The following is a 16744-nucleotide window of genomic DNA, read 5'->3' as shown; positions in this document are numbered from 1 at the left end:
ACCTACCTACTTTCCCTGTCTTGCTTAAAAACAGGTCATATTTTTAAGTATTCCCAGTTTTGACAAGGATCAATGATAACAATGAATATTTACATAACTTTTACTGTAATAAAGCATCCCAAAGGCCATTATAAAACAAAATATCACAGTCAAATATGGCGATATCACATCACATGACTAAAGGTTTGGCTAAAGAGTTTTAAGGACTGCCTTATAGGAGGAAAGTAAGGTAGAGATGCAGAGAGGTAGAGGGAGGGAATTCCAAAGCATAGATCAAAGGCAACCGAAGGTGCAGCCACTAATGGTGGAAAAACTTGAAACGTTAACAGTTTCTCTCTACAGATGTTACCTGACCTGCCTATTTCCAGCATCTTCTGTTTTCATTTCCTATTTCCAGCACCTGCATTATTTTTCTCTTTTAAAATTCTCAACCTTGTTTACAAATTCATTCAGGACTTTAACCACCCCTCTCTCTAAAACCTCCTTCACCCCATACTCTTGAAAATAAATGTTTCTCTAAATTCTGGCCTCCGGCACATCCCCAATTTTATATCATTCTACCAACAGCATCTGTCTTTTCCGCTGCCCAATTCTAAAGCTCTGAAATTCCTTCCCTAACCTCGCTACCGCTCCCTTCTTCTACAAGTCACTGCAAAAACCTACCTCTTCAACTTTCTGTTATAATATCTCATTCTGTGTCAAATTTTCTTTGATAATGCTCCTGTCGGGCACCTTGAAATGTTTTACTACATAGAAATTCAAGTTGCGCTGTCAGTTTAGTTTAGGCACAAAGTTCATTTGGGTCTACAATTAGTACTCACCATGTCTTCTGACAGAGAGCAAGGGTCTGAATTTTCACTCTGGATGGACATAAAGAAGTCAAATTATTTCACACTGAAGTTTAATAATAACTACAAATACACATTTTAACAGCTTTGCTTCTCCTCATATATATACCATTCCAGACCAAAAGGGCTAGCAGCTAAGCTATTCCCAGACAACTATTTATGGCACATGGAGACCAAAGCAGTCTTCCTGTGGGGAAACACCTACTCTTCTTGACACCGTCTGTGGGACATTTGAAGGCCTGGTGGGAGATTAAAACATGAATGAGAAACAGAAAGGTAAGAATGCTTTAAGTGACCATTAATCATTTAATCATACTTTGTTTTCTGCTGACATCAAGTCAAAGTGAGTGAATGTTGTATGTCTGTCATGTGGTTGTCTGTGATATTTGTCACCAGATAGCTATGGGGCCCTAATCTCTGACAGCTAACCATGCCAAAACTCCACTGATGTCCAGTGCCCTCTTCCTCTGTAGCTGTCTGTTGAGAGATGACTGGAGAGCCACCCCCAGCACCAGTTCTCTGCCTCTCCCTTGTGTTCTGTTGTTCTGTGCTCTCATCAGTGAGGGAAAGAAGGGATCTCCAAGTGAGATTAATGGCATGTGTTTTAAACAGTTGGATGGAGAGCATTTGTTGACACTTATGAGGGAAAGACATGACATTGCATAAAGATGAGGGTGACCACATCAGGATTAGATGGACAGATGAGGATGTGAGACAGAGAGGAATGGGTATACCTGCAAGTGAAGTTTGTGTGAGGAGTGATATGCTGGACTAATTATAAGGTTCTTGTGAGGAGTGATGTGATGGACTGAGTGTGATAGGTTGAGTGAGGGAATTGGGGTGAAATGCATACAGGTGAATGTGACACTGTAAAGACCATTCCTGCCCTGCTTAGATCGTTAAACTGGTTGCAGCAGTGAATTCACACTTTTGCTGCTGACCACATGCAATGCCCAGTCAAGCCTTCTTTGTTTCACCAGCAGGCTTTTTCCTTCCATCTGTAAAGAGTACCTCCTTGCAGGCCCTTACAACCCCCAGCACCATGTCTAAAATGAAGTACAGTCTTTGAACATCTGAATTCCACTCTGCCATTTCTTCTGTTGTGCTCCGAATTCTCAAGTTCATCATATTGCATATTTGGGGTGTTCCTTTAAATACTGGAGTTGAAATTGACTCACGCAGGTCACCATCATGCTCACATTAATTGGTTGGGAAATTAAAAATGATTAGATAATGCAATACCTAGGTTGAAAAGCCACTGATAAACATGCTGCACTTATCCTTGGGTTGCCTGCAAGTTAATGGACACGTCCATCCTCCCTCCTTCACCAACTGCATTGGGAAATTAATCTAGCCCAAGATTTTCCCTGTGGCACCAGGAGGAAAATTCCTGCTTTACCTAGCCCTCAAGAAAACAATGGATAAAGTAAAATGACCCAAGGGCCTCTTCTGGCTCTGCTCCTAACTACCATCAGCCTTCAGGAGCAGGTCCAGGGTCTGGCATTCTGCAGGACTTATATGATCAGGTACTAATCATATCCCAGTGCCCAACTTTCAAAAGTAAAACTGCGTGGTTAAAATGGCAACAGCCAAATTATCCATCTATCTTTCCGATCCCACTTGGTGGGCAGGGTTGAATTTGGACCTAAAATAGTCTATGAACAACCTTGAATCTCTTATTAAAAGGAAAGTAACCGTGACAATCAAAATGCTCATAAACGAACTTTGGTTGTAGAACAAATTTTTTAGTAATATTTCTATATTTTCCAATAGCCTCACTGCTTACAAATGAGTATTTTGTGATCATATATTAAACTTGACCTTGACAGCAGTGTGAGTTTTCATGCCACAACGGTATGTTTTTGCTGATGCTGTGGTCATCTGGACGTCTCTTGTTAGCTGACGCCATTTTGCACAATCCTGCTTTGTACATTGTACCTGTTACAGACAAATAAATGGCATTATTTTATGCAGCAATACAAATGTGTTGTTGATTAAAGAAAGAATATTGGCTGGTGTAATAGAGTATCACAACCAAATAGGTCAACAGGACATTGCAAAAGTAGGACATATTTGACTCTAAGAAGAAAGAGAAAAGAAATGGAAGAATAGCTCTTTTCACAATGGCCTACACAATCAGTACAGTCATGAACTTTCCAATTGTTTAATCAACTAGAATTGGATAACGACAGCTGAAACTATCTGGACAACTTTGCCTTTAGGCCGCTCTTCCACACTTCGTCATGCGGCCCCCTCCTCACCTCATCACATTGCATTGAAATTTCTAATTCTGCTGTGGCAATTTTTTGTGTACCCTTATATAAATCTCTCAAACTAATTCTGAATGATAATTTGGATGACTAAGTTCCATTTATTGAACTTACCCAATAAGGAACCAGTTGATCTGACATAAAGGCTTTCAGGCTAGGTTCACTTTTGCCATTACTGGTCCAAATTCTTTTCCAAGTTGCATATTTCTCATATCCATCTTTGTGGCTGGAGGTTTAAAGAAATTAGACAGAAAAATCATTGTGGACTATCAATATAGAATGGGTAAAACTTAAGTTATTAAAAATATGAATGAGGTACACTTTTGCTGCAAACAGAAGATTTACGTATATATTAAAGGCATGGATGAATTACTTCCAAGTTGTGCTTTTATTCCCTTGCCACACTCATTAAATCTATTACTCTCAATATTTACACAGTTAATATTTTTTTTAAATTCTTTCATGGAACTTGGGCATCACTGGCAAGGCCAGAATTTGTTGCCCATCCCTAATTGCAATCGACCTTCTTAAAACCACTGTAGTCTATCTGGTGCAGGTATACCCATACTGCTCTTAGGAAGAGAGTTCCAGGATTTTGATCCTGCAACTAGTGAAGGAATGGCAGGATGGTGGGTGAGGAGAACTTGCAGATGGTGGTGCTTCCATACATCTACTGCCCTTGTCCTTTTGAGGTCAGAAGTTTGGAAAGTGCTGTCAAAGGAGCCTTAGAGAATTGCTGCACTGCATCTTGTATATAGTACACAACGCTGCCACTGTGCATGGAGGGAGTTAATGTTTAAGTTGATGGATGGGGTGCTAATCAGGTGGGCTGCTTTGACCTGGACGGTGTCAAGCTTCTTGAGTGTGGTTGGAGCCACATTCATCTAGGCAAGTGGAGAGAATTCCATCAAGTGCCTGACTTGTGTCTTATAGATGGTGGACAGGTTTTGGTGAGCCAGGAGGTGAGTTACTCACCTCAGAATTCCTAGCCTCTGACCTGCTCTTGTAACTACAGTACTTATATGGCTAGGCCAGTTCAGTTTCTGGTCAATGGTAACCCCCAGGATGTTGGTAGTGGGGGATTCCGTGATGGTAACGTCATTGAATGTCATGGGGAGCTGGTTAGATTCTCTCTTGTTGAAGATGGTCATTGCTTGGTATTTGTGTTACCAATTTATTAGCCCATGCCTGAATGCCAGAGCTTGCTGCATGCAGGCATTACTGCTTCTGTATATGAGGAGTTGCAGAAGATAATGAACACTGCAATCCTCATCGAACACCCGCACTTTTGATCTTATGACGGAAGGAATGTCATTGTCGAAGCAGCTAAAAACGGTTGGGCCTGGAAGACTAGCCTGGAGCGATGTCCTGAGACTGATTGTCCTCCACAACCACATCTTTTCTGTGAGATATGACTCCAACCAACCAGTCAATTCTCATTGACTTCAATTTTGCCAAGGCCTCTCAATGCCAGACTCAGTCAAGTGCTGGCTTGACGCAAAGGGCATTCAATCTCACCTCACCTCCTGAGTTCAGCACTTTGGCCCATGTGTGGGCCAAGGCTTTAATGAGGTCAGGAGTTGAGTGGCCCTGGCAGAACCCATACTGAGCAGGTTATTGCAATCTAAGGTGTGGGGATATGGTGGCATTGTGATAACATCACTGGACTAGTAATCCAGAGGCCCAAGCTAATGTTCTGGGGGCATGGGTTCAAATCCCACCATGGCAGCTGGTGGAATTTGAATTCAATTAATAAAACTGGGAATTGAAAGCTGGTCCCAGTAATGGTGACCATGAAACCATTATCAATTGTCATAATGTCCTTTAAGCAAAGAAATATGCTACCCTGACTTGGTCTGACCTACATGTGACTCCAGACCCACAGCAATGTGGCTGATTCTTAAAATGATCCCTGTGAAATGGCCTCAAAAGCCACTCAATTCATAGAAAAATAGGGATGGACAATAAATGCTGACCTAGCCAGCAACACCCACATCCCGTGTATGATTAAAAAATAAAAGTGTTGCTTGATAGCACTGTCAACAAAACCTTCCATCACTTTGCTGGTGATCGACAGTAGACTAATGGGGCTGTAATTGGCTGGATCAGGTTTGCCCTGCTTTTTTGTGGACAAAGTACATGCAGGCAATTTTCCACATTGTTGGATAGATACCAGTACTGGAACAGCTTGGCTACGGGTACAGCTAGGTTTGAAGCACAAACCTTCAGTACTATTGCCAGAATGTTGTCAGGGCCCATAGCCTTTGTTGTAGCCAGTGCCTTCACCATTTCTTGATATCATGTGGAGTGAACTAAACTGGCTGAAGATTGGCATCTGTGATGCTGGGGACATAAGGCGGTGGCTGAGATGGAGCAACTGCTTGACACTTCTGGCTGAAGATGGCTGCAAATGCTTTAGCCTTGTCTTTTACACTGATGTGCTGGGATCCCCTATCATTGAGGATGGAGATATTTGTGGAGCCTCCTGCTCTGTTAATTGTCCACCACCATTCTTGACTGGATGTGGTAAATCTGCAAACTTTTGATCTGACCCGTTGGTTATGGGATCACTTAGCTCTGGCTCTTGAATGCTGCTTCCACTGTTTAGCATGCAGGTTTTTGGTGTGCCTTGTGCTGCTCCTGGCAGGCCCTCCTGCCCTCTTCATTGAACCAGAGTTGATCCATTGGCTTCATGGTAGAATTGGAGATATGCCAGACCATAAGGTTATAGATTGTTGAATACAATTCTTCTACTGCTGATAGCCCATAGTACCTCATGGATGCCCTGTTTTGAGCTGCATGAACAATTAGATTGGGGGGGGAAACGGGAAGAAGGTGGGATTGGGGGGGCGGGAATGGAGTGTAATGTGGGAAAATGTGAAATTGTCCATTTTGGCAGGAAGAATAAAAAAGCTTATTATCTAAATGGTGAGAGATTGCAGAGCTCAGATTCAGAGAGATCTGGGTGTCCTCGTGCATGAATTTCAAAAGGCTAGTACGCAGGTACAGCAATTAATTAGGAAAGCTAATAGAATGTTATCAATTATTGTGAGGGGAATTGATTACAAAAGTAGGGAAGTTATGCTTCAGTTGTTTAGGGCATTGGTGAGACCACATCTGGAGTATTGTGTGCAGTACTGGTCTATTTAAGATGCAAATGTGTTAGAAGCAGTTCAGAAAAGGTTCACTAGACTAATACCAGAAATGGACGGAATATCTTATGAGGAAAGGTTAGACAGGTTAGGCTTTTATCCACTGGAGTTTAGAAGAAGGATAAGAGGTGACTTGATTGAAACCTTAAAGATCCTGAGGGGTCTTGACAGGGTGGATGTGGAGAGGTTGTTTCCTCTTGTAGGAGAATCTAGAACTAGGGACCAATGTTTAAAAATAAGGGATCGCTCATTAAAGACAGAGATGAGGGGAATTTTCTTTCTCTCAGAGGGTCATGAGTCTTTGGGACTCCCCTCCTCAAAAGGCAGTGGAAGCAGGGTCTTTGAATATTTTTAAGGCAGAGCTAGATACATTCTTGATCAACAAGGTGGTGAAAGATTATTGGGGGTAGGCAGGAGTTTACAATCAGAGCAATCATGATCCTTATTGAATGGCACAGCAGGCTTGAAGGCCTGGTGGCCTACACCTCTTCCTAGTTCATATGTTTGTATGTATCAAAAGATCCTATAAAGAAATAACACCCAAATGGCAGTTATACCAGGAGGCATAAAGTCCAATGTTCAACCTTTGAATGTGTCCCTTAAGAAGCAATTCAGATCATGTTTGTACTGAATGCAACGGGATGGTTGATGGAGAAAAATCTTCCACCAAGATAAAAGCAAAATGCTGCAGATGCTGGAAATCTGAAACAAAAACAGAAAGTGCGGGAAAAACTCGGTAATTCTGACAGCATCTATGGAGAAAGAAACAGAGTTGACATTTTGAGTCCGTTTGACCCTGTTTGATGTTTTGAGTGGTTTCATGGTCAAATTGTAGGATACTATTAATGCATAAACTGTAACCAGATCACTCAAAAATTACCGAACATCCAATTCAATCAATGGACAAGATGATGATATTCAAGAAAGAAATTGATAACTTTTTGGATATTAGGGGCATCAAGGGATATGGAGAGAAAGTAAGAATATGGCATTGAGATGGAGGATCAGCCATGATCATATTGAATGGCAGAGCAGGCTCGAAGGGCCGAATGGCCTACTCCTGCTCCTTATTTCTATGATTTCTATGATTGTGGAGGGATGATTTTGGAACCGAAAGCGCCAAACCTGATCCAGAGTGGGATCCTTATGATGATGTAATTGCTAAAGTGACTCAATGATTTTGCATCAACTGCCAAAGACAATGATTTTAACAGCTTTTAAATTAAAGGTATGAACATACTAACACACAGGTAAGGAGCAGGAGTAGGGCACTCAGCCTTTCGAGCCTGCTCCGCCATTCAATAAGATCATGGCTGATCTGACTGAACCTCCCGCCTACCCCAATAACTCTTCTCCCCCTTGCTTAGCAAGAATCTATCTATCTCCGCCTTGGAAACATTCAAAAATTCTGCTTCCATTCTGCTTTGAGGAAGGGGTTTCCAAAGACTCATTACTCTCAGAGAAAGAAATGTCTTCTCATCTGTCTTAAATGTGCAACCCCTTATTTTTCAACAGTGACCCCAAGTTCTAAATTCTCCCACAAGAGGAAACATCCTCTCCACATCCACCTAGTCAAGACCCCTCAGGATCTTAAAAGCTTACTGTTCCAAATTCCAGCAGATATAAGCCTAGCATGTCCAATCTTTCCTCATAAAACCCGTCCATTCCTGGTATTAGTTTAGTAAACCTCCTCTGAACTACTTCTAATGCATTTACATCCTTCCCTAAATAAGGAGACCAATACTGTACACAGTACTCCAGATGTAGTCTCACCAGTGTCCTGTCCAATTGAAGCATAACCTCCCTACTTTTATATTCAAAACCTCTCGCAATAAATGATAATATTCTATTAGCTTTCCTAATTACTTGCTTTCCTGCATATTAGCCTTTTGTGATTCATACGCTAAGACACACAGATCTCTCTGCATCTCAAGGGTTCTGCAATCTCTCACCATTTAGGTAATAAGCTTCTTTTTTATTCTTCCTGTCAAAATGGACAATTTCACATTTGCCCACATTATACTCCATTTGCCAGATCTTTGCCCACTCGCTTAACCTATGTCCCCATGTCCCCTTGTAGCCTCCTTATGTCCTCTTCACAACTTACATTCCTATCTTTGTATCATCAGCAAATTTAGCAACCAAACCTTCTGTCCTTTCATCCAAGTCATTTATATAAATTATAAAATGTTGAGGCCCCAGCACTGATGCTTGAACACGCCACTTATCACATCCCACCAAACAGAAAGAGATGCATTTTTGCCCATCCTCTGTTTCCTGTTGGCTAGCCAATCTTCTTTCCATGCCAATATATTACCCCCCACACCATGAGCTTTCATTTTCCACAAAACCTTTGATGCGGCACCTTATCAAGTGCCTTCTGGAAATACAAGGACAGTACATCCACTGGTTCCCCTTTACCCATAGCATATGTGACTCCTTTAAAGAACTCCAATAAATTGATTAAATATGATTTCCCATTCACAAAACCATGCTGACTCTTTCCTGAATTTTTCCCAAGTCCCTGCCATAACATCTTTAATAATAACATCCAACATTTTCCCTATGACAGATGTTAAGCTAACTGGCCTGTTTCCTGCTTTCTGTCTCCCTCCCTTTTTGAATAAAGGAGTTACATTTGCTATTTTCCAATCTTATGGCACCTTCTCCAAATCCAGGGAATTTTTGAAAGCTAAAACCAACAAATCAACTATTTCATTGGCCACTTCTTTTAAGACCCTAGGGTGAAATCTATTGGGACCCGGGGATTTGTCAGCCCGCGACTCCAACAATTTGTTAAATGCCACTTCCCCGGTGATTGTAATTTTCCTGAGTTCCTCTCTCCCTTCAAATTCCTGATTCACTGCTTTTTCTGGGATGTTACTGATATCCTGTATAATGAAGACTGATGCAAAATACCTGTTCAATTCATCTGCCCTTTTTTTCCATTATTAAGTCCCTAGGCTCACTTTCTATAGGACCAACACACACTTTGTTAACACTTTTCTTGTCTAAATAGCTAAAGAAACTCTTACTATCCATCTGTATATTTCTAGCTAGCTTTCTCTCGTACTGTATTTTTTCCCTCCTTAGTTATCTTTTTGTCATTCTCTGTTGTTCCTTCATATTCTATCCAATCTCCTGGCATGCCACCTGACTGCACAATTATATGCTTTTTCTTTAAGTTTGATACTGTCTTTAACTTGTTTTTAAGTTAACCATGGATGTTGGGTCCTCTCCTTGGAATTTTCCTTTCTCATTGGAAGGTATCTATTCTGTATATTCTGAAATATCACTTTAAATGTCTGCCACTGTATCTCTAATGATCTATCCCTTAACCTCATTTGCCAGTTCATTTTAGTTAGCTCGGCTTTCATTCCCACATTATTTAAGTTTAAAATATTAGTCTTGGACACATTTTTCTCTCCCTCAAACTGAATGTAAAATTCAATCATATTATGATTGTTGTAGCCGCCTTCATTATGAGGTTATCAATTAATCCCATCTCATTGCACAATACAGGTCTAGTAAAGCCAGCTCTCTGGTTGGTACAGAACGTGCTGTTCTTAGAAACTATCCTAAAAACTTTTTATGAATTCATCATCTAGGCTCCCTTTGCCCATCTAATTTTCCAGTCTATATGTAGATTAAAATCCCCCATAATTATCGCCATACCTTTCTGACAAGCTCCCATTATCTCTTTTTTTATACTCTGTCCTACCATGTAGTTACAATTAGGTGGCTATACACCACTCCCACAAGTGACTCCTTGCCTTTATCATTTCTCATCTCTACGCAAACCACTAACATCCTGATTTCCTGAACTCAGGTCATCCTCTCCAATGCGCTAACACCATTAATTAGCAGACAACTCCTCCCTCTTTTCCTAGCTTCCTGTCCTTCCTTTAATATTCAGGTCCCAATCTATGTCATCCTGCAGCCATGTCTCTGTAATGGCTATTAGATTGTACCTCAGTTCACTTGTTTTGCTTCAAATACTACACTGTTATAATGCAGCAGATGATGTGTGCCAGGTGGATCAAATCCACGAGGGAAACTTGATCGTGCAATCACAATGGTTTTGAAATTTTTATTTACCTCGAGATGTGTGCCCTGAATTCAGAAGTAATAAGTCCACCAAGAGAATTCAGAGAATTTTTTTTAGAGAACTAAATTAAACATTAACAGAAGAAAAGATTTCAGGCACATACATATGTGCCTACAAATTACTACCATAATAACTCCTAAAACTCCTAATTAATCTGGCTTTAAGTTACACCCCCGTTAAGGCAACAGTAAAAAAAAAGATGGGTTTAAACAGATCCAGGCAAATCAACACAATACCCTGAACAGTAGAATTCAAAGTGGCTTTTCCCAGCTTCAGTTTCTGTAGACAGCAGGTTTCTCACATAAATCCTGGAGGTTTTTCGCACTTCTGTTAGGTCTCACAATGCCTTTCCTGTTGCATAGCCACGTTCTCCTTTATACATTTTCTCCCTTTTAATGTAAATTCCATTGTTCCCATATGTCTTTGGAACTTTATATTTCTCATAATATAAATCTTTTCATGATGCTAATATTGTCAGTAACCTTTGGGAAAAATAAACACACTGCTTGGCTTAGCTTCTCTTTGGAATTCAAACCGCCCTTATTTATCTAAAATGCAAATTCTCCTCACCTTACATTCCAAGACTTCAGCCATGTTTATGTATTTAGCATTTCAAACCTAGCTTCTTCTGCTGAGTCAAAGCCTCCTGACCAGCTGTCTCCAAATCAATTAATTCCCCCACACACAAACTATCCAAACCCCACTATTAACCTGCTTTCACAAGAAATCACAGTAATATTATGAGAATTATTATACTTTCGTGACAGTGCATTCAGATAGAGTCATTAGTTTTTGTCCTTTTAGTATTTTTGTAACATTTAGCCATGACTGTTGTTTTACTCATGGATTTTTAGGCCGGAATTTTCCAGTCCCGCCGACGTAAACTGAGATTTCAATGGCTCGCCAGTCCCGCAGCAGGAAATCCCCCCATGGGAGAGCTGGAAAATTCTGGTCGCATTCTCTATCCTTTCCTGTCACAGTATGCTTATCATTTTCCATATTAATACCTTTCTGGCTTGCCTCGTTTCTACTCTTTGCTTTACCACATCTTACCAAATTTGATCCCTTGCCCCCACTAATTAGTTCAAAACCCTATCTACTTCCCTAGTTGTGCGGCTTGCCAGAACATGCAAGTAGAATTAATTCATTCCATAAAATGTGTTACATTGATTTAATTTGAATCATCAGTGCTATGTTTTTTTTAACACTTCAAAATGGTGACCACTTATACTAACACTGGTGGTTCACATTTTATACTTGGCGTATGGTTTTTTCAAGGCTTCAATGGTCAACGTATATGCCATGGATCTACAGAACTCAGAAGGAAAAGAAAGACTACAGGTTCAGTTTTTGAGCTGAACTGATTTCCTGATCTGACAGTACAATCTCTACAATTGACCTCAGCAGTCTTTGACTAGGGACAGGGAAGAAAACCTTCCTAATTGCTATTCAAAAAAGCATGCATTGATCTTAGATGAGGACATGAACATGATCAATTGTGATATTTGAGCTGCATCATGGCAGCCAGCTCTTGGTTCACATGATGAGTAACAAACTAGACAATGGGAACAGAGGGTCAGGATCCTGGAACCATATTCAACATAAAAGTCAGCACCTTCAGATGGATGAGGTGGGAGTTTAAAACCAGAACATTTCAGCTACTTGGAATTTCAGTATTTTAAAGTACTCATCATTGATAAAGTTGTTTCCATAGGGCAGGTAAAACAACTTAACTCCAAATGTCATTTTAAACACCAACTTTAACCTTAAGAGCCCAGCAAGAATGGGGTGCATTCAGGTCGGAAGCCTGATGTACACCACACCTACTTTCAGCTCCAAGATTGAATTTCAAAGAGAAGCTAGGCCAAGCAGTTTATTTTTCCCAAATCAAGCATCCAGCCCAAGACCAAAGAAGTTCGGTAACCGCTTTGCGGAACATATTCATTCAGTGGCAATTATGGCCCCAAGCTCCAAGTCAACTGTCATTTTAATTCTTCACCCTGCTCTCATACTGACCTCGGCCTCCTGCAGTATTTCAATGGAGCTCTGCAAAATCTTGAAAGTCAGGCACTTTACAGTTGAGCATGATAATTTCAGACTGCAACCTCTGCCCCCATTTTATTTACTCCTTCTTTGCAAATTTTGTTTTTTCTGTCTTGTTTTTCTCCTTTTTGTTTCTAAATGGCAGCTGTTCACCTTTTCCTCCATTCATAGCTCCTCCTGGCACATCTTTTGTTTCTTCACTTGTGTCATTAGAGTTTTCTTTGGCTTTGGACCACCAAACCTTTTTCCATTTAATTTCTCCTACCTTCTACCCTGCTACAAACCTTCTCTATTGTTCCTTTCCAAACTTCCCCTTTACACTTGGTTAAAACACAGTACTATGTGGCAGAGGGCAGGCACAGCAGAGGAACAGAGTTTAGGGAAGAATTTGAAAGTTTAGAACCTAGGTAATTGTAGATATGTTCATAAATGCTGTAGCAAAGGAAGCATTGGGGGGTAAAATACACACGAAACTGAAGGCAGACAAAATCCCTTCACTTCCTTGACCTCTCTGTCTCAATTTCTGGTGATTGACTGTCCATCAATATCCATTACAAGCTACCGACTCCCACAGCTACCTCAACTACAGCTCCTCACACCCCACTTCCTGTAAGGACTCCATCCCATTCTCTCAGTTCCTTCGTCTCCGTCGCATCTGTTCCGATGATGCTACATTCAAAAACAGTTCCTCTGACATGTCCTCCTTCTTCCTTAACCGAGGTTTTCCACCCACGGTCGTTGACAGGGCCCTCAACCGTGTCCAACCCATCTCCCGCGCATCTGCTCTCACGCCTTCTCCTCCCTCCCAGAAACATGGTAGGGTCCCCCTTGTCCTCACTTATCAGCCCACCAGCCTCCGCATTCAAAGGATCATCCTCCGCCATTTCCGCCAACTCCAGCATGATGCCACCACCAAACACATCTTCCCTTCACCCCCCTGGCTGCATTCCGTAGGGATCGTTCCCTCCGTGACACCCTGGTCCACTCCTCCATCACCTCCTACTCTTCAACACCCTCCTACGGCACTTCCCCATGCGAACGCAAGATATGCAACACCTGCCCCTTCACTTCCTCTCTCCTCACCATCCAAGGGCCTAAACACTCCTTTCAAGTGAAGCAGCATTTCACTTGCATTTCCTTCAACTTAGTCTACAGCATTCGTTGCTCCCAATGCGGTTTCCTCTATATTGGAGTGACCAAACGCAGACTGGATGACCGCTTTGCAGAACACCTTCAGTCTGTCCGCAAGCATCACCCAGACCTCCCTGTCGCCTGCCATTTTAACACTCCACCCTGCTCTCTTGCCCATATGTCTGTCCTTGGCTTGCTGCATTGTTCCAGTGAAGCTCAACACAAATTCCCTCCTCTATCCCCACCCCCTTTCCGTTTCTTCCCCCTCCTTTTTGCTTTTTGCAATAATTTATATAGATTTTGCTTTTCCCACCTATTTCCATTATTTTTAATGTATTCCACCTATCATTTATCTATACCTTTTATGCCCTTTTAGTCTTATTTCACCCCACCCCCACTAGAGCTATCTGTACCTTGCTTGTCCTGCTATCCATTCTTAATTAGCACATTCTTTTAGATAATATCACCACCTTCAACACCTCTTTGTTCTTTTGTCTATGACATCCTTTGGTTATCTCCTCCAATCACTGCTTGCTTGTTCCAACAACCACCACCCCCCTTCTCTCCCAGCCACCCTCTCCCCCACCACCCCCCAAACCAGCTGGTATTTCACCCCTCTCCTATTTTTAATTAGTTCTGTCGAAGGGTCATGAGGACTCGAAACGTCAACTGTACTCTTCTCCGCCGATGCTGCCAGACCTGCTGGGTTTTTCCAGGTATTTTTTATTTTTTGTTTTGGATTTCCAGCATCTGCAGTTTTTTGTTTTTAAAATCAAGAGTTCATCTGGGCCGAAGCTTAGAGGCACAGGACATTGGGCTTCTTAACAGATTGGAAAATAATGAGACATTGGCCAATATGGATTAGCAAGCATGGAAGCTGGGGTTGTGGATGTGGGGTGCGCGTGATATTAAACAAACAGCAGAGCTTTAGAAGAGCTGGAGTTTATAGAAGATGATGTAGAATAGAATGTTAGCATGAAGACGACTACAATAGTATAAAGGTGGCTAAAACGTTATTGCACTTTAGTTGTAGATGGGCTGAGATAGAGGCAGGGCCAGGCTATATTACAGGAATGTGGGCAGTAGGGACCTTTTGGCACAGAAACAATATGATGTCATAAACTGACCTCAGGATCAAACAGGACACTGCAAACATTTTGTTACAGCCTATGAATGTGTTCTGAGGAAGGGAAGCAGTTGGCAGTCAGGGAGTTTGTGGCAGGATCAAAGACACTAGAAATTCACTCACTCACATAACAGGGTCAGACTTGCTGTGCAAAACAACAAATATCTCACTCCCGGCTTTCTGCGCACAACATTCAAATATAGCACAATCATGCAACACACAAATTATGAAATTTACCACACAGATGGGATGCAGGCAGCCTGAAGTGTTAAATGCTACTATTAAACAAACCAACAATATCATAGCAGTTTTTAAGCCACTATACTATAAACACCTCCCATCAGCAAACTCATTTTCCAGACTTCACCCTGTTACTGTAATATTACAACAATGTAAAACAGCAAAAGGCAGCCAAAGTTACAATACTAAGTATCATTTCCACATCTGCAAATGTTTCGATCATTATAATATGACACAATGTCTCACAATTGTTCCACATTCTGATCTGCACTATTTCTACAATGTCATTCATTAATTGCAATGTATTAAACAGCATTTTGAGGAAAGTGATCTTTTGCATTTGTCCCAAGGAATCACAGACTTGTTACAGCACAGGAGGCAGCCATTCAGCCTGTCGTGTCTCTGCCAGCTTTCCAAATGAGCAATGCACCTAGTGGTATTCCATCACCTTCTCCCAATAGCTTTGTACATTTCTTTTTCGCATGCTATCCTAAACTCACAAGCAGCTTCATGGAAAGAAAAACTAATATGAAAAGTTGTGGAAAGTAATGATGAACACAACTTCACCAATTATATAGATGGATTTCCTCACAGAACACATACTTATATATAAAAAAATTAGATAAATCTTTCCTTTTATCAATCCAGGCAAGTGCAGGGAAATCTTCAGGCAGAAGAGCATGAACTCGAAAAGTTGGACAGGTGTTATTCTCTCTCAGTAAATGCTTGATGCACACTTCAAGAAAGTGACGCTTGCATTGAAGCACACTCAGTGTTAGGTGTTATATCCTCATGACAAATAATACATGGCTCATCATCAAATGTTGCAGGGTTACTTCATCAGTACCAACTGATATTGTGCTGAAATTCTGAAAGCCTTTATATTGGTTGCGCTACAATACATTCCGATTGCTAGAACATCAAGTTGATCAATTGAGAGGACTAAAATCTGAAATGTGTTGCACGAAATGCACCACTACAGAGTTAATTTACCTAGTATAAGGTATTAAAATCATAGAAAATGAAGAAATACAAAATTCTACAGTTGCAGATTTAAGTTCAGACAAACCTCTACTTCATTAGTCTCAAAAGGTTCACATGGCATGCCATGGTTAGGATGCTCAAAGAATACATTGTGTGTGAAAGAGCAAATCATTTGAACAAGTGTGAGAACAAGTAATGGTGTCCAAGGGGGCTGAAGGAGTAAAAGAGAAAAAAAAAACGAGGATCCAGTTGTTGTGGTCCACGTCGGGACAAATAACATAGTTAAGACTAGGAAAGAGGACCTGTTTGGGGATTATCAGGAACTAGGAACTAAATTAAAGAACAGGACCTGAGCTACGTGCAAATTCGCATTGGGACACGAGAATAAGGGAAGTAAACACGTGGCTAAAGGAGTGGTGCGGGAAAGAGGGTTTCCATTTCGTGGGGCACTGGCATCAGTACTGGAACAGGAGGGATCTGTACCGTTGGGATGGTCTCCACCAGAAACGATCTGGGACCAATGTTCCAGAGAAAAGGGTAAATAGGGTGGTCAACAGGACTTTAAACTAGAAAGTTGGGGGGGGGAGGGAAGGGTAAGACTCCAAGAAGTATGACTAATGGGAAACAAAACAGCAGGTTAGCATGTGGGTTGGTGGATTCAACTTCATGGAAAATTATGAAAAAAATGAAAAGAAAGGAGAGCCCAGGAGAGGCTATTGAAGTGTCCAGAACACAAAATAGGACAGAGTGTTTGGAAAGGGCTAGGAATCTAACTTCAAGCACATCAGATAAAGGGACAACAATGAGAAAGGGGACGGGAAATACAGGACTGAAGGTGTTGT

General features: G+C 41.3%; 1 protein-coding gene across 5 annotated transcripts in view; it reads right to left on the bottom strand.

Moving 5' to 3' along the window:
- The window catches only part of LOC121275837 (lysine-specific histone demethylase 1B), a 191771-nt gene that overhangs the window by 146826 nt on the left and 28201 nt on the right, over positions 1 to 16744 (bottom strand). For all 5 annotated transcript variants that reach the window (XM_041183526.1, XM_041183530.1, XM_041183527.1 and 2 more), the window contains exons 5-7: positions 3233 to 3344; positions 2670 to 2786; positions 822 to 860 (exon numbers count right to left, since the gene is read on the bottom strand). In XM_041183526.1, coding sequence (XP_041039460.1) covers positions 822 to 860; positions 2670 to 2786; positions 3233 to 3344 — 268 coding nt within the window. The remainder of the gene's footprint in view (positions 1 to 821; positions 861 to 2669; positions 2787 to 3232; positions 3345 to 16744) is intronic.

The sequence above is a fragment of the Carcharodon carcharias genome, chromosome 3 (genome assembly GCF_017639515.1).
Source record: "Carcharodon carcharias isolate sCarCar2 chromosome 3, sCarCar2.pri, whole genome shotgun sequence".
NCBI lineage: Eukaryota > Metazoa > Chordata > Chondrichthyes > Lamniformes > Lamnidae > Carcharodon > Carcharodon carcharias.
The sequence above is the reverse complement of the archived record's forward strand: the minus strand, read 5'-3'. Positions and strand labels throughout refer to the sequence as shown.